Raw genomic sequence first — 24,300 nt, 5'->3', positions numbered from 1 at the left:
AACAACAGCTGATTCCTCAAACTGGGGGGCTATCAAGTATGGGGTCCCACAGGGTTCGGTCTTAGGTCCTTTACTGTTCTTGATATATATTAAAGACTTACCATTCCACATTGATGAAGATGCAAAGTTAGTTCTTTTTGCTGATGACACAAGTATAGTAATAACTTCCAAAAACCAAGAACTAAGTGATGTAATTGTAAATGATGTTTTTCACAAAATTATTAAGTGGTTCTCAGCAAATGGACTCTCTTTAAACACAGTATATACAGTTCCGTACAGTAAATGGCACAACTCCAGTAATAAATATAGACTTTGAACAGAAGTCTGTAACTAAGGTAGAATTTTCAAAATTTTTAGGTGTGTCCATTGATGAGAGGTTAAACTGGAAGCAACACATTGATGGTCTGCTGAAACGTCTGAGTTCAGCTACGTATGCTATTAGGGTTACTGCAAATTTTGGTGATAAGAATCTCAGTAAATTAGCTTACTATGCCTACTTTCATTCACTGCTTTCGTATGGCATCATATTCTGGGGTAATTCATCGTTGAGCAGAAAAGTATTCATTGCTCAAAAACGTGTAATCAGAATAATTGCTGGAGCCCACCCACGGTCATCCTGCAGACATCTATTTAAGGATCTAGGGATCCTCACAGTATGTATATTCACTTATGAAATATGCTGTTAATAATCCAATGCAGTTCAATAGTAATAGCACTGTGCCTAGCTATAACACCAGGAGAAAGGATGATCTTCACTATGCAGGGTGAAATCTGACTTTGGCACAGAAAGGGGTAAATTATGCTGCCACAAAAGTCTTTGGTCACCTACCAAACAGCATCAAAAGTCTGACAGATAGCTAGCTGACATTAAAAAATAAATTAAAAGAATTTCTAGACGACAACTCCTTCTACTCATTGGCTGAATTTTTAGATATAAATTAATGGGAAAAAACCTTAAACATTAGTGTCATGCAATATTTTGTGTAATGTAATATCTTGTACAGACATCTTTTACTAACCTGACACGTTCCACGTCATTACGAAGTGTCGTATTCATGATCTATGGAACAAGTATCAATCTAATCTAATCATCTTATACCATCTATGCATCTATTTCTGTTGATGCCACTTATTGACAGCCTTATGGCATAGATAATGTCATCTCTTGTGTTGTGCTGGATCCCTCACAGTGATTCTTTCACTGTGGCAAAACGATCATAATCCCAGGAACTTATGTTGGGTGAATATGGTGGATGTTCCAGACTCTCCCACTGCCACCAGGGATCCTGGACAGTAGCAGTGGTGTGGCCTGTGCACAGTCATGTAGAATGATGGCATGCTGTATGATGAAATGTTACTGCTTTTGCCTGAGCACTAGATGAACGTTGTGTTGCAGGAACATACTGCCACCCTTGGTGGTACAGTGTGATGCAATATTACCCCATCATTGTCATATGCCAAAATGAACATCACTTTCACAGCACTTGGTTTGGTGTGCACTTTCTGCATGAGGAGAACTGGGATGCCTACATTCTCTAGATTGGTGTTTCAAGTTTGGTGCATACAAGTAATCCCAGGTTTTGTTGATAGTGACAATGCATTGAAGAATGTTGCTGGCTACCTTTTGGTATCAGCGCAATAAGTCCTGTATGCCATTGTTGCACCTTGATCATTTCATGTTGTATCCAGCGTGAAGCAATTTTGTGATACCTCAGAATGTCATGCAGAATGTGGAACATAGTTTTGTGGCATATTCTGACTTCGCTGCAGTCCAGTGGTGATCAACAAACAACAAGGAAGCAAGGAGTTGAACAGTATTGTCCTCCAAATGGGGTCGTTCTGTATGGAGATGATCGTTCACAGCATCCCTGTTTAATCTGAATGCTTAAATCAATGTGCAACTGTGCTGTATGGCAATGCTGTGTTACTACATGCCTCATGCAGTCCCTGTGAACATTCTTGCATTCTCTGACCTTGTGGTACTTCAATTTTGAGCCAACATTGTTGCTCTATCTTTGTAAACATGATGTTAGGACAGTTGTATTATTGTTATTGTTCCAGTGTAACATCAAGTGACCGCACATCAGCATGGAACATAACTGCAGAGCATGCTGTATGATGATGTCAGCCAACAGTATGCAGAGTAGGACTGCACCATGACAGGAGCAGCCTCTATCTGAAGAGAATATAAGCACTGCTCCTGCCAACCTTGGCTGCACTAAAAGAGCCACACTAGAAGAGCCGCACTAGATGACGAGCAGTGATATTAATGAAAGCAGTGACTTGTGAACTTGTGTGACTAGCTTGCATGGAAGTTGTATATATCGAAGGACATTGATTATTTGCATGTTGCCAATTGCTTGTGACCCATCATGAAGAAACAAAAGTTAAGTATTGTCAATTCAACTACTGTAATAAACTTCATTAATATGATTTGCTTGTATGTTGTCTATATATCTGAGGATTGGATTGGATTGTTTGGGGGAGGAAACCAGACAGCGAGGTCATCGGTTTAGGGAAGGACGGGGAAGGAAGCCAGCTGTGCCCTTTCAAAGGAACCATCCCGGCATTTGCCTGGAACGATTTAGGGAAATCATGGAAAACGTCCTCCCAAATGCGAGTCCAGTGTGCTAGCCACTGCGCCACCTCGCTCGGTATATATATCTGAGAAAACAGCTTCCTAAGCACCCTATATTATACGAGTTGGCAGGGTATCACAGTTATGACATACAATGGTCTACACACTGCAGTAGATAGAAGGAGTATGGCCCCGTTCATTGTAGACTTATCTCACAGGCCTATGTAGTGTCAACAAAGATGGGTGTCAACACAGATAGCAGCTTGCCAACTCACCGGTTTTACTTTACAGCAGTGTTACCTTTACTTTGTAACCAGCCCTTGTATCTATCACTATGAAAGCAAAACTCGTAGTTCCACTGACTCTGAATTAATCGATATTTTCCCACCATCTGACTAATGTGTTGTGTATTATAACAAAGTGATTATTTCCTTTAAATTCTGAAATCTCATGTCTGTCAATTTATTTTGATCCATTTCTCTTTACTATTGTGAGACTAAGGAATACTCTTAAGTCAGCTGGCATCACCTCCTTGTAGTAAGTCAGACTTCACTTGAAATATATTTAATTTTGTGAAGAAGTCAAGATGTTATAGCTGTGTATGTAATAACTCATGAGACATACTGTGATAAGAAGAATACTTTTCCAGAAGTGAAAATTTCTCCTGCTTCAAAAACTAACATAGCATTTGCCCTAATTAAAATTCAGAATTTATTTCTGACTTGCTTAGAGATTATTGAGAGTGATGCCACATGTGAATTTCAGAATTTTTAAGTGGTAGGTATAGATACTTTCATTTTGTACTTGTTATAAGTTATGTATTGAAATAATTGCATGCAAACACCATTTTCGAAAGACTGTGTACAGGAAGTGCAGTGAAATACACAGCTTCAGGAAGATTTTCTGCCAAGTAAGGAATTTTGGTAATGAACTGAAACAAAAAAATGTGTTGCCACAATTTCAATAGTTTTTGAGATATGGCATGATAAGTTTGAAGCTGTTTATAGAAGGGGAACTCTACTCTGTTTAAAAATAATAATGTGACTGAACCACTAAATACAATTAAGAATAGATTTTTAATATTCTGAGAGACACTATAGAGATCTATATCACAGATGAATTAGCAACTTTGTACTTGAATTTTGAGGGAGAGAGAGAGAGAGAGAGAGAGAGAGAGAGAGAGAGAGAGAGAGAGAGAGAGAGAGAGGCTTCAGAGTGATATTCTATCACTGTAGGCATCAATGCTCTATGGTGACTGCCTGTTGGCTGCACTTGACATGACAATATCATAGCTTTGGAAATTAAGTGTCAGGTACCAACTAGTTTAAATCAGACTACAGTATGTGCACATTTTATCAGTTTTATAGATTTATTTATAAGAAATAAATGAACTTCAATGTGGAAAGCCTATTGCACTAACATCATCTAATGGCCACAGTTTGTTTTATTAAGACAGGTTGCCTAACCATTTCCAGCACAATTTTTAGAAGATTATGCACACGAAATGAAATACAATATGCAGCTTTGAGAAGATTTGTTAATGACTGAGGTATTTTAGTAATCAACCAATAAAGAAAAAAGTACTCCCACGATTTCAATAGTTTTTGAGGTATGATATGAGATGTTTGAAACTGTTGTAAACACAGGAAATTTGCTCTGTCTAGACAAAAAATACCTGTGTCACTAATCTAAATTAAGAATACATTTTTGGCACGCTAAGAGACACTATATGACTCTAACCATATGTGAATTTGAGACTTTTTACTTGAATTTTGTCAAAGATAGAGGCTTTAGAGAGATATTCTGTCATTGTAGAGATTGATACACTGTGGTAGCTGAATGCAGACTGTACTTGGCATGACTACATGAAAAAATTATTACTTTTATATATTTATTTATAAGAAATAATTATATAGCTAAATATTAAAATATTTACATGTTGTGTTTGAACTTCAAGTGGAAAGCATACTGCACCAGCACCACCTAATGTCTACAGTTTGTTTTATTTAAAGCAGGTTACCACACTACAGAACACTGGTCTATGGTAGGGCTGTGGAAATGAATTTTACGAAACAGAATATATTGACAGTCTTTTACAGTGATTTTGATCATGGCTCATGCCAAAATGCATTGAGGTGTTTAATTTTATAGTAGTAAATAACTGATCTTTGGTATATTATCTTAACTATTGACAATGATGGCAGATATTATAATGGTTTGTCATTTTTAGACAAGAATGGTAATCCCTTTGAGCTTAGGGTACAAAATAGCATATTCCCGTTGGGGAATGTAAGATATCATACTGCAGTTCACATCACCAACAGACTTAAGATTGTTCGGATCTCGAATGGCTGCTTGGTTCCCTGATTTGTCACTCACAGAGGATGTCTGGGATGCAAAGGGAAGAAGTGTACTTTCATATGAGCCTCCAATAAGTAACCTTCATCAGGTGAAATAGCATTTCTATCAAGCACATTGGCATACAAAATTAATGCAGCAAACAGCTATTTCCCTGTCTTGTGCCTAATTAAAGACCTTCTCTCCTTCTCCCAATCCCTACAGTGGAAACAGTTTTTCACTATGAACCCGACCAATCAGACTCAACCAAAGACCAATATTGAACTTTTCCTAACTCAGTTCACTCCCACATCCAACCATGATCCACCCCCACTGCCTCCAAACCAACCACTGTTAACTTTACAGAATTTCTTAACCTCAAACCTTGCCTCAACGTCATTCCACAAATCCCTCAACATGCAAACTAACCTTACATCTGCAGAAAGAACAGCAGTCCACCATCTAAAAACTGATCCTGACCTAATAATCATACCTGCTGACAAAGGCTCCACCACCGTTGTTTTGAACCGCAAGGATTATGTGGCAGAAGGACTCCGTCAGCTGTCAGATACTTCCACCTACAAACCATGTCACAGTGATCCCATTCCAGTAATCCAGCACAAGATCTCCAGTCACTACTCAAATCCTTAGGCCCATCTCATAACCTCTCCCCAGAGTCCATCTCAATCCCCACACTCCCACCTTCTACGTGCTTCCTAAAGTCCATAAACCCAGACCATGCAGGACGTCCCATTATGGCCAGTTACTGTGCCCCCACTGAGAGACTCTCTGCTCTTGTAGACCAACACCTTCAACCTATTACCCAGAACCTATCCTCCTATATAAAAGATACCAACCATTTCCTCGACCAACTCTCCATAGTTCCTGTCACTTTACCACACTGTGCCCTGCTCATCACTATTGATGCGAGCTCCCTGTACACTAACATTCCTAATGCCCATGGCCTTACTGCTATCAAACACTACCTTTCCAGAGACCCTATGGATTCCAAACCAACAAGTTCCTACCTAGTCTCCACGACCAACTATATCCTCAGCCACCATTACTTCTCTTTTGAAGGCATTACCTACAAACAAATCTGCAGTACGGCTGAGGGCACCTGCATGGCACCATCCTATGCTAACCTATTCATGGGCCATCTAGAGGAATCCTTCCTAAAAACCCAGAATCCTAAACCCCTCACCTGGTTCAGATTCATTGATGACGTACAGCCTAGCCACCCGTGTTCATCGCATCTGCAGTGACGAGCAGTCCCTCTCAAAATATACCAAGGGACTCACTGAAGCCTTCACTGGCTGTAATTATCCTCCCATCCTTGTACAAAAACAAATCTCCCGTGCCTTATCTTTCCAGTCTCCCACTACCTCCCAAAGTCCCACAGTCCGGCCACAGAGGAGCTTTCCCCTCGTAACTCAGTACCAACTGGGACTGGAGCAACTGAATTACATTCTCCGCCAGGGTTTCGATTACCTCTCTTCAAGCCCTGAAATGAGAAATGTCCTTCCCACCCCTCCTACCATGGTATTCCACCGTCCGCTGAACCTACACAACATACTTGTCCATCCTTACATAACCCCCAATCCTTTACCTCATGTCTCATACCCCTGTAATAGACCTAGATGCAAGACCTGTCCCATAGATCCTCCTACCACCACCTTCACCAGTCTAGTCACTAACATCACCTATCCCATCAAAGGCTGGGCTACTTGTGAAACCAGTCATACGATTTACAAGCTAAGCTGCAACCTCTGTGCTCCATTCTATGTAGGTGTGACAACCAACAAGCTGTCCATCCGCATGAACGGCCACCGACAAACTGTGGCCAAGAAACAAATGGACCATCCTGTTGCTGAACACACTGCCAAACATGATATCCCTCATCTTAATGACTGCTTCACAGACTGTGCCATATGGATCCTTCCCACCAACACCAGCTTTTCTGAATTGCGCAGGTGGGAACTTTCCCTGCAATACATCCTACGTTCCTGTAACCCTCATGGCCTCAACCTTCATTAGTCACTGTCCTCGCCCATCCAGCCCCCTCCCTGTTCCCATTCCAGCACTACACAGCCATCATTTCACCGCCACATGCAGTCTTTTAATTTCTTTTATTTCTCTCCTTTCCACTACTTACCCCGTCCCCCCTCCGCACCTTCTCTCCTGCCCTCCGTCTAAATTGCAACACTTGACTGTCTGCCACTCCCACTATACTATCCCTCCCTCTCTCTGCCCCAGCCTCCTCCTTACCCCCACTCAGTCGCCACTCCCATCATGCACTGGTGCTAGTGTGGTCTCAGCTCTCTGAGACTGCAGGTGTGTGTGCAAGTTAAATTTTTGTGAGTGTGTGTGTGTGTGTGTGTGTGTGTGTGTGTGTGTGTGTGTGTGTGTGTGAAAGCTTTAATTGTGTGAATCTTTTTATTGTGCCTATCACGACTCAGCATCTCCGCTATATGGTGAATAGCAACTTTCCTTCTCCGGTATTGATAATTCATGATATAATCATTCAGATTGTCAACAGATATCATTACATGGAAGATGGCATTCTGATCAATGGACAACCATGCCAGTAACGACCAATCAGGCAGGATAGTGTTTGCAGGGTAGTTACACAGTCACAGATGGTGCAGTATGGCATAGAGAAGATGCCTACAGAATCTCTGCCATGTAGGACCATAGGACGAGTGGAAGCAGGAGATTCACAAACTGATGTGGGCTGATAGCTTAATTTGAATCGCTCTGTTGCTTCCCGGATGAGGTAACAGTTTATAGAGACCGAAACTGTATCCTGGAGACCAGGACACAGCTGACCACGTGTGACATCAGAAAGAATACACAGTTATTTGGCTCTAAGGGTACTACTGTAGCACCTCATTATTGCACTGTAAATGGCATCTGAACTCACAGCATCCCCTGGACGTGATGTATCAAGGCAAACGGTCTACAGAAGGTTTCAGCAGTGTGACCTTTACTGTTGGATACCTGCTGCCTGTTTACATATGGGGCGTATTCACAGATGGGAACATCAAGAGTAGAACTGTCAATATGCCATCTGGATGGTCGAATGGTGGACCAATGTTCTTTTTACAGATGAGTCCCGATTTGGTCTGGAGAGTGGTTCATGATGGATTCGCATGTGGAGGCCATGTGGAACATGGTTTCAGGGCTCAAACATTGTGGGAAGAGACCAATATCAAGGAGGATCCCTAATGGCATGGGCAGCGATTATGTTGACCACTCAAACACCTCTTCTTGAAACTGTATCAGTGAATCAGCAAGATTTAACACTTGTCAGGTACTGTGAGGAGATCTTGGGATCTCATGTGCAGTTGTCACAAGGTACTGTGAGCCCAGACTCCGTATTCATGGAAGGTAATGCTCAACCTCACAGAGCACAGAAGGCTGACATTTTCTTTGAAATGGCAGATATTACACACTAAGTGTGGCCTGCTCACTCTCCTGATTTGAATCCCATGGAGTATGCCTGGGATGCACTAGGGAGATGGTTTGTGCATCAAGTCAACTTCCACCACCCACTCCTCGGCACTTTTGAGCAGCTCTGCAGGAAGAATGAGCATTATTGCCTCAACATGAGATTGATGGTATCATTCACAGCATGTCCCATCATTGTCAGGCCTCTATTGGTGCCAGAGGTGGTCACACTCCATACTGAGCACATTAACCAGTTGTCAGAATGTGTGTGCAAATCTGTTAAGTTGGAAAAAAAACAAAGAACATTTTTGTCTACCATTATACATGTTGCAGTTGATTACGTTCTGTATTCTTCACATTGTTTTACTTTACTATTGGTTGTTTATACCGTTCTGTGGCAAAATAAATGCAACCTTGCAAAATTTCCATTTGTTGCTTTAGTTTTGGATACCAGTGTATGTAGTTACTTAGTTTCCCATGCATCAACTGGCATGAGAAATTGTAATGGTGTGGAACAAGTCATTTTACATTCACATCTACATTGCACCTCCTCCCCCCCCCCCCCCCTGCCCCCATCAACCCCATCCTCCTCACCCACCCACACTCCCACCTACCAGTCCATCCAACCACACACACACACACACACACACACACACACACAAACACGCACACGCGCTCACGTGCACACACACACACACACACACACACACACACACACACACACACACACACACACACACACACACACTTCTGTATATTTTATTTAGTAAATGAACATTCAAAAATGGAGTGGAGCAGCTCTATATTTGCTTTGATACCCTTAATTCAGTTTCCATGTCATCCATGAGTGGACAGACAGCAGCTATTTCATGGAGCTGAGGGTGGTACGAAATTTCTTTTTTCAAAGTAGTGGCATCCGTTCATTGAATTTAGCTGGCATAAACATGAATACTATTGATCAGTTTAACAACAGTTGATTGAATGAATGAATGAATGAAATGTAAACTGTAAAACTGTGATGCCAGATATAATATTCATTACTTTTTTTTAATAATGACTGGTTTTCTTTGGTCAAAATTCAAAATTTGATTTGTATGTGTTGAAAGAATGATTGTCACACATGGAGCAGAATAATGAAAATCCACAGAAATTCTGATATAAAATTACACTTCAGATTGTATTTGAAAGTTCTGCTAATTATGATTATATCATTCTTGAGGTTAGCTCTAATTCATTAATCAAAATTATTATTAATGATGTGCTTACTGACATTAGCTCCATTTTATCCATTCCAATGGCTTGTGTTATGCATTTTGGAGATTAAAACGAAATCAAAAGTATTTTCAACATAGTTCAGAATCGAGGAAATTTGGTGAAGAGGCGAAGACCCACAAGAGGCTTTGAAAAACTTTATCAATACAATTCAAACAATACTAGGAAAGTAGCCCGGATCATTTGTCGTAGTAAATTCTTGATTCTGTATGTGATTATTTTGGATTTATATTCAGCTGTTGTTGTAGGTCTATTCAATACATTCTAGTTTTTATACAATATATTACAGTTGTATTTCATACAATTATTACCAATGTGCAACAATTGAGGACACCTATTATACAGCTACATCAGTATTCTATTATTAACTGATAAGCAACAAATACAAACATGTTTTCCTCTGAAGTGTAAAATATTACTTTCAAAGATTGAAAAACTAATTAATTTTTACCAATCGTTCAGATCCAGATTTGGCACACATTTTCCAGGGTCTCGTGTAATGTTAATGAAGTAGTTATCTTCAAACTGTACTTTTCCATTATTGTATAATTTTATTCCAGCATTCACTGACTGATGCACAAAAAAGAACTGCATTTTCCAGTGATAACAGTATGTCACATCTGCAAACAGGTAAGATGTGTCTATTATTCAAGAATGCAAAAATATTTAAAACTTTTGATGACACATTCTGATGGACAGTTTAAAATTCCTTTAACAATGGCCATTAATACTGTTTTGTAGGTAACACTGTAACTACATAGAAGAACAGTACATTCATCAACAAGTGCATAATGCAATCAATCCCTAGGAACTTCAACTAAGACCAAACATCTTTTCAAAATTGTAAAACACCTGAAAGATAAGTTCTCACACCTTCGTAGCATATTGCAACAGTCAAATGATACACTGTCCAACAAAAAAGTGAGGCACCTGGAAGACAAGGCTAGATGTCAATATAATGTCATCATACGTGTACATACCACTTGAAATTACATAAATGATTTATAATTGCAATTCTGTGAGAGGTAGAATAGCCAGCAGAGCGCATTAGTGTTGTTTGTGTTTGGCATGTTACCAGGGCATGTAAGGTGCACAACCAGCATCAGATGCTGTCTGATCACTGTGAATAGCACATACATGCCATCTACTCATATGAGACATTTTTATCAGCACCTAACAAAGTCTGAAAGGGGCCTAATTGAAGATCTCTACTTGACCGGCTGAATGATTCATGCAATATCCAGATTTATGGGGCATTCAGATGTGATAGTGGCCCAGTGTTGGACTGTATGGGAGTATGAGGGCAACTGTACTCATCATCATTGTTCCGGGCAAGCACATCTGACTACCACAAAAGATGATAAGTGTATACTGCATCAAGTACATCATAACCCTTTCACATATGTGCCTAAATCTGAGATCAGTAATGGACTTTCTACACTTTCCACAACATTTTGTGTCATTCTGCACCATTGATCTGAGACTAGCAGCAGCCACATTAAGGAATTACCACCCCATGCATAGGCTACCATTAACACCACAGCACAAATGGCTTTGTTCCCAGTAGTGCCATGACGAGAAAGCATGGACTACTGATGAATGATACCACATTGCTTTCAATGATGAATCATGCACGGCTCAGCACTGCCCTGGATGATTATCATCAGCCAGTAGCACAGTGACCTGGGGAGAAGCCCCATTCTTCTAGTGTTTTCGAGAGGCACAGCAGGGTTACTACTGGCATCTTGGCATGGGGAGCCACTGGGTATGACTTAAGGTCATGGCTGGTAGTGGTAGCTGAGAGAATTCTAATGGCAAAACGGTACATCATCGACATCCTGCATCATTGTGTGTTACCTCTCAGGCAACAGGATTGTGGTGTCACTCTTTCAACAGGGCAATGCTTGTGCCCACATGGCATGTGTCTCTATAAACTGCATGCATGATATTGACTTACTCTTATGGCCAGATATGTCCACAGATCTTTCCTATAGAACATGTGTGGGACCAGCTCAGGTGTCAACTTCGTTGCAGTATCAATATCCAGGACACCAACAACCAGCTACAGCTGCTGTTGCTAGGTTGCCCAGGAGAGGATACAATGACTTTATTACTAGCTTTCCAAGTGAATCAGTGCATGCATCCAGGCCAGACAGGATGCAACATCATATCGATAAGTGGTTCATACTTCCAAGTTCTTTGAAAATCTGATTTGATGCTGTTACCACACACCTACTCAACCTGTAGAGTTTTTTAGGTTCCTCCTCCCCTTCTAGGTTGCTTCACTTTTTTCATTAGGCAATGTATATAAGGCTTCTACTTCTGCTGTTGGAATGCAAATAACATCAAAAAGATGAGATAGGAAAAGAAAGAGTTCATTATGAAGTATTGTCTCCATCACTGACATATATGTATGACCTTCAGATACTTAAAAATATTGGAAGGCAGTGAATACTTCATCAGAAGATAGATGGAAAGTAACATGAAGCTGAGTAAATAGTTTTGCACTAAACAATTATTGAGCTCGTAGCTTTCTAAAAAATATCAGAAGATCATAATCACTATTTCATCCATCATCTCTAAGGCTCATTTGGTGCACTGCAAACACTTTTGGCAGTGGCTGCTGCTGAAAAAATGAAGCTCGGCCAATTTTTTATAAAACAGGTATTCTAACTAGCGTACCTGAAGAAGCTTTATACACTGAATATCCTGAAGATCTTGAAGAAGATATTGGCCATATATTTACTGAAGAAATGGGTACTACACTGTTGGAACAAATGTTTGCCAGATTTTGTGAAGGAAGCTGGATTCAAAATTAGTAATTCTGATCTGTGTCTCTTCTACAGTCAAACCAATAACAACATATCGAGCGTGAAAAGAAACATGGACAAAGCTGAAAGTACTGACAGCTACAAAGGTGTATTAACCCACACAGACACAAACTCTGTTCACAGCAACAGTGAAGAAGAAATCATGAGTGAAATCTTGAAATTTAATTACAGTGGTGAAATCTTTGTATGTAACCTCCAAGCTGGTAATTCGTGGTACTATTCACAGAAAAATGGTAAGTGATATTTTTTTAATGATAAATGTATGGAAAAAGGTGACCTACACCTCAACAGATTAGGCTCTAAGAACCTAAGCAAAATGTTTAGAGATGTGTGTAAAATTCTACATAGCAAGGAAAACGGATACATTTAAATGAGGGTGACGAACAAAGATAGAAAATGAAAATAAAAAGTATAAATATCAAATGAAGGATTCTTATCAAACAACAGCCAACAACAAAAATGCTCTACCGATGCAATGGACTATCAGTGGCATAACAGCAGAACTACCAAACTTCAAGTATTCTAAAACTAATGGACTTAAAATTCTACTTACACAATGTATAAATACCAAATAATCTGGCAAGTTTTAAACAGTACTAATAATTTTAAGGTAGCTAGCAGCTTTTCTAGGAGAAATAAATCTTGTGGAGGAATTGATTCTTCAATAAGTTATAAGGTAACAGAAAATTTTAGTAGTAGTAGTAGTAGCAGTAGTAATAGTAGCAGCTGTATTCATCTGTAGATCTCTTTTTACAAGGATATAAGACATGTCAAAGCATTTACAAATTTAGATCAATTTAAAATAAGCTAATTCATATACACATATATTTACAGACTTCTAGTAAGAGACAATAATTAGATTTACTGCTGGTTCAAAATACTTTTCTTACAAATAACTTATTAAATAATGTAATGCCACACTGTTCACTCATATCTCACTCTCAGTCACTGCAAACACTATATACACACATTGTTTCACAACACTTCATACGCACACACACACACACACACACACACACACACACACACACACACACACACAAACTGGTGATCTCTGGGCCATTTTCTGTACCGCAACTTCCCATTTGCAACTGCTCCAGTTGCAACATCAAGTGAGACATTAACTCGACAACCACAAAAGAATATAGGTCCATTGAGAATAACAGATTGTGCAGTGCCATTTGTAACAAGTTTATTTTCGAGGCTAATAATGTGTTTGTAGACTGGCATGCGATGGCGGCGATGACAATACAGACATTGACGAGGCATAATGCTTCAATGCTGTTGCAGACAGAGCTCACAGCGGAATGATTCCACTGGCGTGCACTGCCCGCTTATATAGAGAACAGGTGACCTTAGGTACGTAAAGTGCTGATAACAGACTTAGCCTATGCGGGCACCAGCGAGAAAGTGCAATCCCGTACGCATGATGTAGTCCTACTGGCAGCACGCGTCTGCTGGTGCCCCAGCCTAGCATCGAGCCAGGTGGGTTGCATCAGCGGCTGGCTAGGCGCCCAGCGGGCAGTGCGGCACTATCCTTTGTAAATTTTTTGAAATTGTTGCATCCTTGAGCCCCCGATTACCAGATGTACATCTAGCGGTTCTCGAATGACGCCCCCGGTTACAGGAGTCAAGGATAATACTTTATTAATAATTGTAATACAAAGTAATATCTCCAGTTACAGTTACATTCTCAGCAAGTACACCAAGTCCTTTAATCCATACATGTACTTTCTCATCATTACTAACTTTTCTACAAGAGTGGGTATACAGAGTAAAAGGCATATTACTATACACAAAACTAGGTCTACTTTGCGTATTCAGGTCGATTCCACAATGCCATGTCTTGTAAGCGATGACATCTCAGTCGGCAAATGATTCTAGTCAAGGCAAAGCGTTCTCACAGCGAATGAGTGAGATATTGAGCTCAGAAAGGGGGATAGGTGTTAGTATTGTGCTATGCATCGCTTGGGGGTAAGTATGTCTAGAAAGGAAAAAAGAAGGAAAAAAAACATAAAATGAAGGTGTTATGCGGAATGTTGGATATTTTATAATCATTATTATTATTATTATTATTATTATTATTATTATTATTATTATTATTATTTATTTGTATAACATTATTTATCAAACCCCTACTCTGTTTTTGCTAAGTAATCTTTCAATGTATAAAATGTATTGCATAACAGGTACTTTTTAGCTGCCTTTTTAAATAAGTGTATTTTTAGTTATTTAAATGAAGAAAGTGTGTTTGAGAGCTGCTCTGAAGAGTTAAGCTAAATACAGTGATTATAGTGAGAGTTCCTGGATGTATGCTTTTTTTTTCTTTTAAATTGGATGATTTATTCAAGAGAAAGTCAGTAATGCATTGTTCCACATCTGGCCCTTATGCAAGGAGTAATTTGATTTGCCATCCCTTGACAGTGTTGCTGGATGTCCTCCTTAGGGATATCGGGCCAAATTCCATCTAACTGGCAGAACAGACTGTAAAAACCCGAAGCTGGTTAGAGGACTCTGTCCATAATGCTCCAAATGTTCTCAATCGTGGAGACATCCAGTGACTTTGCTGGCCAAAGTACAGTACGGCAAGCATGACAACAAGCAGTAAAAACTATTGCCATGCGTGGGTGGGCATTATCTTGCTGAAAGGTAAGCCCACGATGGCTTGCCATGAATGGCAACAAAAAGGGATGCAAAACATTGTTGATGTACCACTGTTGCCAGATAGGTTGGTATACCACCACCATCTGGGGCATCTCCAGACACAACTTTGGCCTGGAATTTGATTGACTGGAGTAGCATTGCCTTCAGTGATGAATCCCACTTCAAATTCAGCCCCAGTAATCAGTGAAGATGTGCCTGGAGACACCCCAAACAGCGGTGGGATACCAACCTAAGTGTCACCCACCATACAACATGACAAACAGAAGTGATGGTATGGGGTGTCATTTCTTTTCATGGTAGTATCCTTCTGAATTCATCTACAGCACTTTTAGTTCATACCAATATGTCAATGATATTCTACACCCCGTTTTGTTGCCCTTCATGGTAAGCCATCCTTGGCTTACATTTCAGCAAGATAATGCCTGCCTGCATATGGTGAGAGTTTCTATTGCTTGTTTTAGTCTTTGCCAGACCATACCCTGGCCAGTAAGATCACTGGATCTCTCCCCAAATGAGAACATTTGGAGCATTATTGGAAGAGCCCTCCAAACAGCTAAGAATTTTCACAATCTGTTTCAACAATTGGACAGAATTTCGCCCAATATCCCTCCGGAGGACACCCAACAACTCTATCAATCAATGGCTAGCCAAAAAACTGCTTGCATGAGGCCCAAAGGTGGACCAACATTATGTGGACTTGCTCAGTTTGTGCAGCTCTTTCTCTTCAATAAATCATCCAAGTTTTCTTAAATTGTAATCTTTTGTTTGTCTGTACATCACATCTACTGATTTCCATACATTGGGGTAATTTCTTCGCCATGCACTTTTTTTTGTCTTAGTATGTATATAGTAATGATGATCAATGATCCTTCCTTTCAGCATAGTTGCACACTATGCTCGATCTGTTACAGGAATCATTGGCACATGTCATTACATCAGTAGTGAGAAAAAGGCTAGGAATTTAGGTGGGAAGGGAGGTATGCCTGCATGTCCCATGCAGTTAATGGTACCATTCATATAAAGCAGGAAATCTGAGTTTGCGTTCCAGTCCAGCACAAATTTTCATCTGTCACCATTGATACATTTCAGTGCCCAAACGCAGCTAATGTCACTGAAAACAACTTTGAATGATTAGTTATAAGGCCACTGGATCAATAAGGTGACAACGACCAATGGTACCTTCTTTCAGGGTGGATGCTCATCGTGTCCAGTCTCATTCGAGAGTCAGTTATTGTGAATAAGGGGTTCATGGGTAAGTGGTGCTATGTCAGTAGTGTGTAAACAGGCTGGAAATCCAGGTCAGAAGGGAGGCATGCTTGGATGGCTGACACAGATAAGACGATTGCTCATGTAAAGAGGGAAATCATATTTGAGTCCTGTTCCTGCACCTGTTGCCATGGACACATTACAAAGTCCAAATGTGGCTAACATCTCTAAAAATCTATTCTTAGCTAATCAAACAATGGAAAATCCAGGATGGAATATGACAATATTATGAGAAGGAAAGTCGCTACTCACCATATAGCAGAGATGCTGAGTCACAGATAGGCAGAACAAAAAGACTCTCACAATTAAAGCTTTCAGCCAGTAAGGCCTTCGTCAACAATACCCCCCCCCCCCCCCCCCCGCCCCCCGCCACACACACACACACACACACACACACACACACACACACACACACACACACACACACACACACACATGCAAATGCAACTCACACACATGACTGCAGTCTCAGGCAACTGAAACCACACTACGAGCAGCAGCACTAGTGCATGATGGGAGTTAAATTTCATTGTCCCTTAGAAAAACTTCTGAAAGAAAGCAAGAAAAAAGTTATGATCACAGCAGCCTTCAGTTTCAATGTATTAGCATCAAACAGTGAAGCCACTAAGATTTGTGACTTAATTCAGGAACTGTAAAACTTTTCTAAAGCTACTAGAGAAAGCAGAGATGAGTGACATGCATTGACAATATCATAATAAACTATCTGCTTGAAAACACATGTAAGCACTGCTTAAACCCTAGTATTTCAAATCACTCAGCTCTGTTTATTGAGCTCCGAAAAGCAGGTGACCAAAGCCTCCAGAAATGTGTATAAAAAGGAATTTCATAATATGGACTTTTCCTGCAGTAAAGTAAGTGTTGTAAACTGGCCTGTAGACCACTACAGTTCAAGCACCAGTGACAAGCCCATAAACTGTTTCCTCGACACATTCAATTAATTGTTTCCTCCCAGAAATCACCAGGAGAAAGTAAGCAGTAAATTTGAGTAGGTTACAAAAGAAATAAAAATCTCTAGTGGCAAAAAGGGAGAGCTCATAATAAGCTGTAATCTATTAGAAAACCTGATTTTGTTATGCATGTTAAAGGCTTTTTGTTGTACTGCCTGCTAAAAAAACTGGCTAATGATACATTCATCTTCCAATGAAGAAACAAGACAAAAGCCGTGTGGTCAGCTGTTTAGTCCGAATTAGGAGCAAAAGGAAAAGGACAAGAGATTCTGAAAAAAAGATTTTAAAATATTATGTCTATTCATATTCAGATGGCAAATTGTTTTAATGAATTCTTCTTAAATACAGCAAGATCAGACAGATATTGGAGCCTTTCAGCACAAGGCAAATTCCATAAGCTTGGTAAACAAAAAGAATATATACATTAAACAAATTGAAAAAATCACCCACAGAGTTGTGGAAAACAGTCTCTTAAAAACGAAACTTCACCTAGGTGGGATGAAATACCACATCTTAAATAAAGATTGTGTATGATGTCATTTCACTACCACTGTCAATTATTATAAATCAGTGAAACTTCCTGGCAGATTAAAACTGTGTGCCCGACCGAGACTCGAACTCGGGACCTTTGCCTTTCGCGGGCAAGTGCTCTACCATCTGAGCTACCGAAGCACGACTCACGCCCGGTACTAACAGCTTCACTTCTGCCAGTATCTCGTCTCCTACATTCCAAACTTTACAGAAGCTCTCCTGCGAACCATGCAGTCAGTCAGGGATGGCGCGCTGCGAAGATTGCGTAACGCCGCCTCATGGGCGGGGTCAAAGGTCAAGTGCTCAGAGAGCTGACGTAACATGCTGTTGCATACTCTATGTCGACAGATTCTAGATGTACCCTTGTCCATTTTTAAGCTACGCTACAGATCACTTTATTTGTGAAAATACAATGTACAATCTCCAACAAATTTAACATATTCACAGGTACCTTTACCTTTAATCCATATAAAAACAGTTTCATTCACTGATATCTTACGTCTACTACGTGTATACAAGGAAAATGGTGAGGGTGACATATATGTTGATTTCCCAAAGTCTTTATTTGCATTTTCGGTGACATGATATGTTCGATAGGCTATGATGTCACAATCAACGAAGCTTTCCAGTCCGGATACATTGGGTATGCCTGTACCACCACGTACAACAGCGACTGTTAACCATCCGTTACCGTGGGTAAACGAATCATTGATGTCGATGCTGAAGTTCAGTCTGCAACCACAAAACACTGCAGGTCCGTCCAGTAGAGAGTGTGCAGCGACAGATTTGATGGTATTCTTTTTCTTGTCGGCGGCAGATGTGGTCATTTCCACGTCTTCAATTGTTTTATATATAGTCTGTCTGCCAAGATGCCTTACAGAAGATACAGTCGCCGTCACCGTGCAAGACAGACTATACATAAAACAATTGAAGACGTGGAAATGACCACATCTGCCGCCGACAAGAAAAAGAATACCATCAAATCTGTCGCTGCACACTCTCTACTGGACGGACCTGCAGTGTTTTGTGGTTGCAGACTGAACTTCAGCATCGACATCAATGATTCGTTTACCCACGGCAACGGATGGTTAACAGTCGCTGTTGTACGTTGTGGTACAGGCATACCCAATGTATCCGGACTGGAAAGCTTCGTTGATCGTGACATCATAGCCTATCGAACATATCATGTCACCGAAAATGCAAATAAAGACTTTGGGAAATCAACATATATGTCACCCTCACCCTTTTCCTTGTATACACGTAGTAGACGTAAGATATCAGTGAATGAAACTGTTTTTATATGGATTAAAGGTAAAGGTACCTGTGAATATGTTAAATTTGTTGGAGATTGTACATTGTATTTTCACAAATAAAGTGATCTGTAGCGTAGCTTAAAAACAGACAAGGGTACATCTAGAATCTGTTGACATAGAGTATGCAACAGCATGTTACGTCAGCTCTCTGAGCGCTTGACCTTTGACCCCGCCGATGAGGTGGCCTTACGCAATCAGTTCATGGATTTTTAGATTTTGATTTTTTGGCATCTTCGATTTAGAATATTCGCGTTTCAATTACACGACGAAAGTTAAAGTCCGTATACATTGGATTCCCTATGGGACTTAGTCTGTGAAATGGTTGTTTGTTAATAAGATTGGTATTAGTGCATCAAATTGTAAACAATTTGGGATGTATGATATTTATTAGTAAATGAAGGATCTCTGATGGTTATTTTTGGAATTATTGGATGTTCATATTTTTGTGTTATCCCGGACGCGAGCACTAGTGAAGTGAAGCTGTGTTCGTCAGTCAGTCAGGGCTGGCGCGCTGCCAAGATTGCGTAACGCCGCCTCATCGGCGGGGTCAAAGGTCAAGCGCTCAGAGAGCTGACGTAACATGCTGTTGCATACTCTATGTTGACAGATTCTAGATGTACCCTTGTCCGTTTTTAAGCTACGCTACAGATCACTTTATTTGTGAAAATACAATGTGACATCATAGCCTATCGGACATATCATGTCACCGAAAATGCAAATAAAGACTTTGGGAAATCAACATACATGTCACCCTCACCCTTTTCCTTGTATACACGTAGTAGACGTAAAATATCAGTGAATGAAACTGTTTTTATATGGATTAAAGGTAAAGGTACCTGTGAATATGTTAAATTTGTTGGAGATTGTACATTGTATTTTCACAAATAAAGTGATCTGTAGCGTAGCTTAAAAACGGACAAGGGTACATCTAGAATCTGTCGACATAGAGTATGCAACAGCATGTTACGTCAGCTCACTGAGCGCTTGACCTTTGACCCCGCCGATGAGGCGGCGTTACGCAATCTTGGCAGCGCGCCAGCCCTGACTGACTGACTGACGAAGCTGTGAGTACCGGGCGTGAGTCGTGCTTCGGTAGCTCAGATGGTAGAGCACTTGCCCGCGAAAGGCAAAGGTCCCGAATTCGAGTCTCGGTCGGGCACACAGTTTTAATCTGCCAGGAAGTTTCATATCAGCGCACACTCCGCTGCAGAGTGAAAATCTCATTCTGGAAACATCCCCCAGGCTGTGGCTAAGCCATGTCTCCGCAATATCCTTTCTTTCAGGAGTGCTAGTTCTGCATGGTTCGCAGGAGAGCTTCTGTAAAGTTTGGAATGTAGGAGACGAGATACTGGCGGAAGTGAAGCTGTGAGTACCGGGCGTGAGTCGTGCTTCGGTAGCTCAGATGGTAGAGCACTTGCCCGCGAAAGGCAAAGGTCCCGAGTTCGAGTCTCGGTTGGGCACATAGTTTTAATCTGTATAGCGTCCCCAGTGCCATATTACGAAAAGACAATATTTGTAAAGAAGACATTCATAATTTGTAAGAGATTTTTTTTTTTCATGTAGCCGTAAAATAATAATTTCTCTGTGTAGGTTTAGATTGCAAAGAAATAATTTATGACAGAATGATCTAAAGAGAAGCCCAGTTACACTCTTTTGTTAATTTTTTAGTCGTCTTCTCTTCTTCGCTTGTCTTGAATGTGTCTAGAGGGACATCTTGTGTGTGCTGACGAATGTAAGCATATTTGTATGAGTTAAGCATATAATATACTGATTTAATATTATTGTTCACTTTTAATTTGTAAGAGGTGATCCCGATATCATGTCCGCCTTCCTTGAATTAACCTGCATTCAAGTAATTTACAGCTCAACAATCGCAGCGGCCGATGCAGCCAACGACGCCATTACGTGGCGATATTAACTTATGAAAATTTAACGGAAGCTGAAAACTCGCCCGCTATTAGCATAATATCAATTTTTCTCCACAGCCGCACGAAGTTGCAGAAATACTTAGGTTTAAGATTCTTATTTTCAGTAGCATAGCCGAGACCCAGAGCCAGGACTCTGACTACAATACAATGGTTAACGGAGGTAAGAAAAATACTCTCGCGCGTGTGTGGGCCGCAATTGTAATTAATAACTAAAGATCTTTTGCTTTAACGTCAACTGACTAGCCGAGGAAATTTATATGAAAAGTTTATTACATTGTTCAACTTAAATATCATTTTTATGAAGGCCCGCCACGTAAGTCGGCAACAATCAAAATAATAATAATAACAATAATAATATATTAAATTACGACGACCGACGGACGCGAGATCTGCCAGGAAGTTTCATATCAGCGCACACTCCGCTGCAGAGTGAAAATCTCATTCTGGATTATAAATCAGTCTTTTGAGCAAGGATGTTTTCCAAATAAATTGACATGTGCCAAGATAAAACCATTACCCAAAAAGGAATTGACAGAAAGAATGGGGAATTAACACCCTATCTCTCTTTTATTGGTCTAGTCTAAAGTATTTGTAAAGATAGCAGCAAAACAAATTCAAAAATTTCTTTTTGTGAATGACATAATTTTTAAAAATAAGTATGGATACCAACAAAGATAAACCCATGTAAGTGCCATCAATCAGTTTCCTCTGAAAAATGCTTCTCATTAGATAGGGGAAGAAAAGTCACAGAGTATTCTATACCTGACAAAAGCATGCAATTCAGTTAACCACTCCTTACTTTAAATAAATTATATATAGATTCAGAGATTCTGCTTTACAATGGTTCAACTCTGTCTTAACACATGGAAAAGAAAGAATAAATATAACTTTATATCTAAGCAATTACTCCTCAAACTGGAAAACTATTTATCAAGGAGTTTCAGAAGGTTCAATAGAGGTCCCTATCTCTTAATGACCTACCACTTACTATTGGCTTTCATTCAGTTTATTTGTTGACAATATATCAGTTCTAATAGAAAGAATCCCAAAAAGTTTCAAAAATATTCTAGAACAGCTTGAATCCAGGTTCCATTAAAGTGGACTAAAGCTACAGCTAAAACCAAAATGATGCAATTCAAAGCTCAGTCATTTGAATGGAGTGAAATAAAAATTACTTGCAATTATCAGGATATCACAGAATTAAATGATGTTAAGTTATGAGGCCTAACTCTTGATAAAGATACAAATCTGAGAGTACACATTGACTACTTAACAAACTGTATAGCTTAGCATTTGCAGTGTGTATGTTGTCAGATGCCACAAACATAGAGAACAGGAAGATAAGTCTACAACTGTTGCTCTGTGTTGGTTATTCATGAAGGTACAATCTTCTGGGAGAATTCAGCCAATTTCAAGGCTCTTAGTATTACAAGAGAAAACAATTAGGAATATGTGTGTTGCCAAATAATGGAAATCCTGTAGCCCAGGCTAAAAAACTTTTAAATGCTTTTCATTACTTCCCTTTATATGCTAGAAGTATTGATTCTCTATGGAGTTAAAAATTTATGATAAAGGAAAAGGAAGTAATTTAATATGGACCTTGGTTCATGGTAAAGATTGTTCTTTACTCTTCTGGTGGAAAAGCGCTGTTACTTTACTGAAAATTCAATTAGAACAGTTTCACAGTTCGGACAAGATAATCATATATTTTTTTGTACTGAAAACTATAATATGTGTTTGTGTACCTGTATCTTAGAAATGTATATAAATTGTGTAAACTTTATTGTGAGAAGGAAAGTTACTACCCACCATATAGAGGAGATGCTGAGTCACAGATAGGCATAACAAAAAGTGTGAGAGTCTTTTTGTTGTGCCTATCTGTGATTCAACATCTCCGCTATATAGTGAGTGGCAACTTTCCTTCTCATTCCATCCTGGATTTTCCATTGTTTGATAGTGCAAACTTTTGTATTTCTCACATTAATGGTAGTGAGTCAATAGGGATACAAAAAGAAAATTCTGAAATGGTCAATTTGAAGTTTCCTCTGCATTTGGGTGTCAAGAGGGTAATGTCCTGGACAAGATAACAGCCAAAGTTCTTTACTATGAAGTGGTAGGTTTTGTAATGTACTTGACTACAGAGGCACATCCTTACAATACTTTTGTAGTAAATAAAGCAGCCAGAGACTAGAATTAAGTTAAATGAATTTTCAGGTACTTGAAGAATACAGCAGATTATTAAATAATCTACAGTGACAAAGAAGTTATAAAGGCCTACAGAGATGCAGATCATGCTGGTGATAAGAAAGCAAGATGTTCAGTGACAGGTGTTCTCACAATTGTCACTCAAGGAGCCGTACCATGGACCAGTCAGGTACAGAAATCAATTGCAACATCCACTATGGCAGAAGATATTATATCTGCAAGTGAAAGCAAAGAAGCTGAACTGGAAGAAACTTTTGTGAATTGTGTTTTATTCTTCTCATGACATACATTTGCAAGCCATTTGGTTTGTGTACAGGAGACTGTCAAACATTTATAATACAGCTACAATGATTTTTACATTAAGAAAAAGTTGAGTATCTTGAAAGTTATTAGTCAGGATAATTTCTCTCTTTGTAGGCAGCAGCCCACTGAGTGAGAAAAAATGGACTGAATGTATGCAGATGGTTTGTGCTCAGTATCTCTTCTCATATTTCTTTGAGTCAGGCTGTGGCAATAGTTCAGAGGCACACATTTTCTTGAAGTAGAATGCAATTCCACAGATCTGTCCTGAACGACCTATTTCTTTCACCTGAAAACCTGCAGTTAGAGAGTTATTATGGCAACAAAATCAGTATTTCATACAAACAGGATCATAATACCGTTATTTGTGATCTGTAAACCTGCCACTTCACTCTAATAATGTGGCTGATTTCAAATTGACTGTTAATGCTCAATCATGAATTTACATTCTCTTTTCCATACCTGGTACCTGGAAGAATGTCTCACAAAATTAGTGTGTGGCAGTTATTTTACACATATGATGCTTATTTACAGTCTCCTTAGACAATGTTTCTCAGAAATTTCTTTTGACTAACATGACTTTCAACTTGTTTTGCTCTAATTGTTTGTCACCTGGCATACTTAACAGCTCTGCTATTTCTTAAAGAAGTATAGAAA

At 39.6% G+C, this 24,300-nt stretch overlaps 1 protein-coding gene across 1 annotated transcript in view; it reads left to right on the top strand.

Moving 5' to 3' along the window:
* Positions 1-23,626, top strand: part of LOC124776585 — a 29,353-nt gene extending 5,727 nt beyond the window's left edge. Inside the window, 3 exon segments of the mRNA XM_047251641.1 lie at positions 10,198-10,267; positions 12,302-12,455; positions 23,392-23,626. Of these exon segments, the coding sequence (XP_047107597.1) occupies positions 10,198-10,267; positions 12,302-12,455; positions 23,392-23,626 (459 nt within the window).
* Positions 23,627-24,300: the final 674 nt, after the last annotated feature.

The sequence above is a fragment of the Schistocerca piceifrons genome, chromosome 1 (assembly GCF_021461385.2).
Source record: "Schistocerca piceifrons isolate TAMUIC-IGC-003096 chromosome 1, iqSchPice1.1, whole genome shotgun sequence".
Classification (NCBI taxonomy): domain Eukaryota; kingdom Metazoa; phylum Arthropoda; class Insecta; order Orthoptera; family Acrididae; genus Schistocerca; species Schistocerca piceifrons.
Note: the sequence above shows the minus strand (reverse complement) of the source record. Positions and strands in the feature narration are given on the sequence as shown.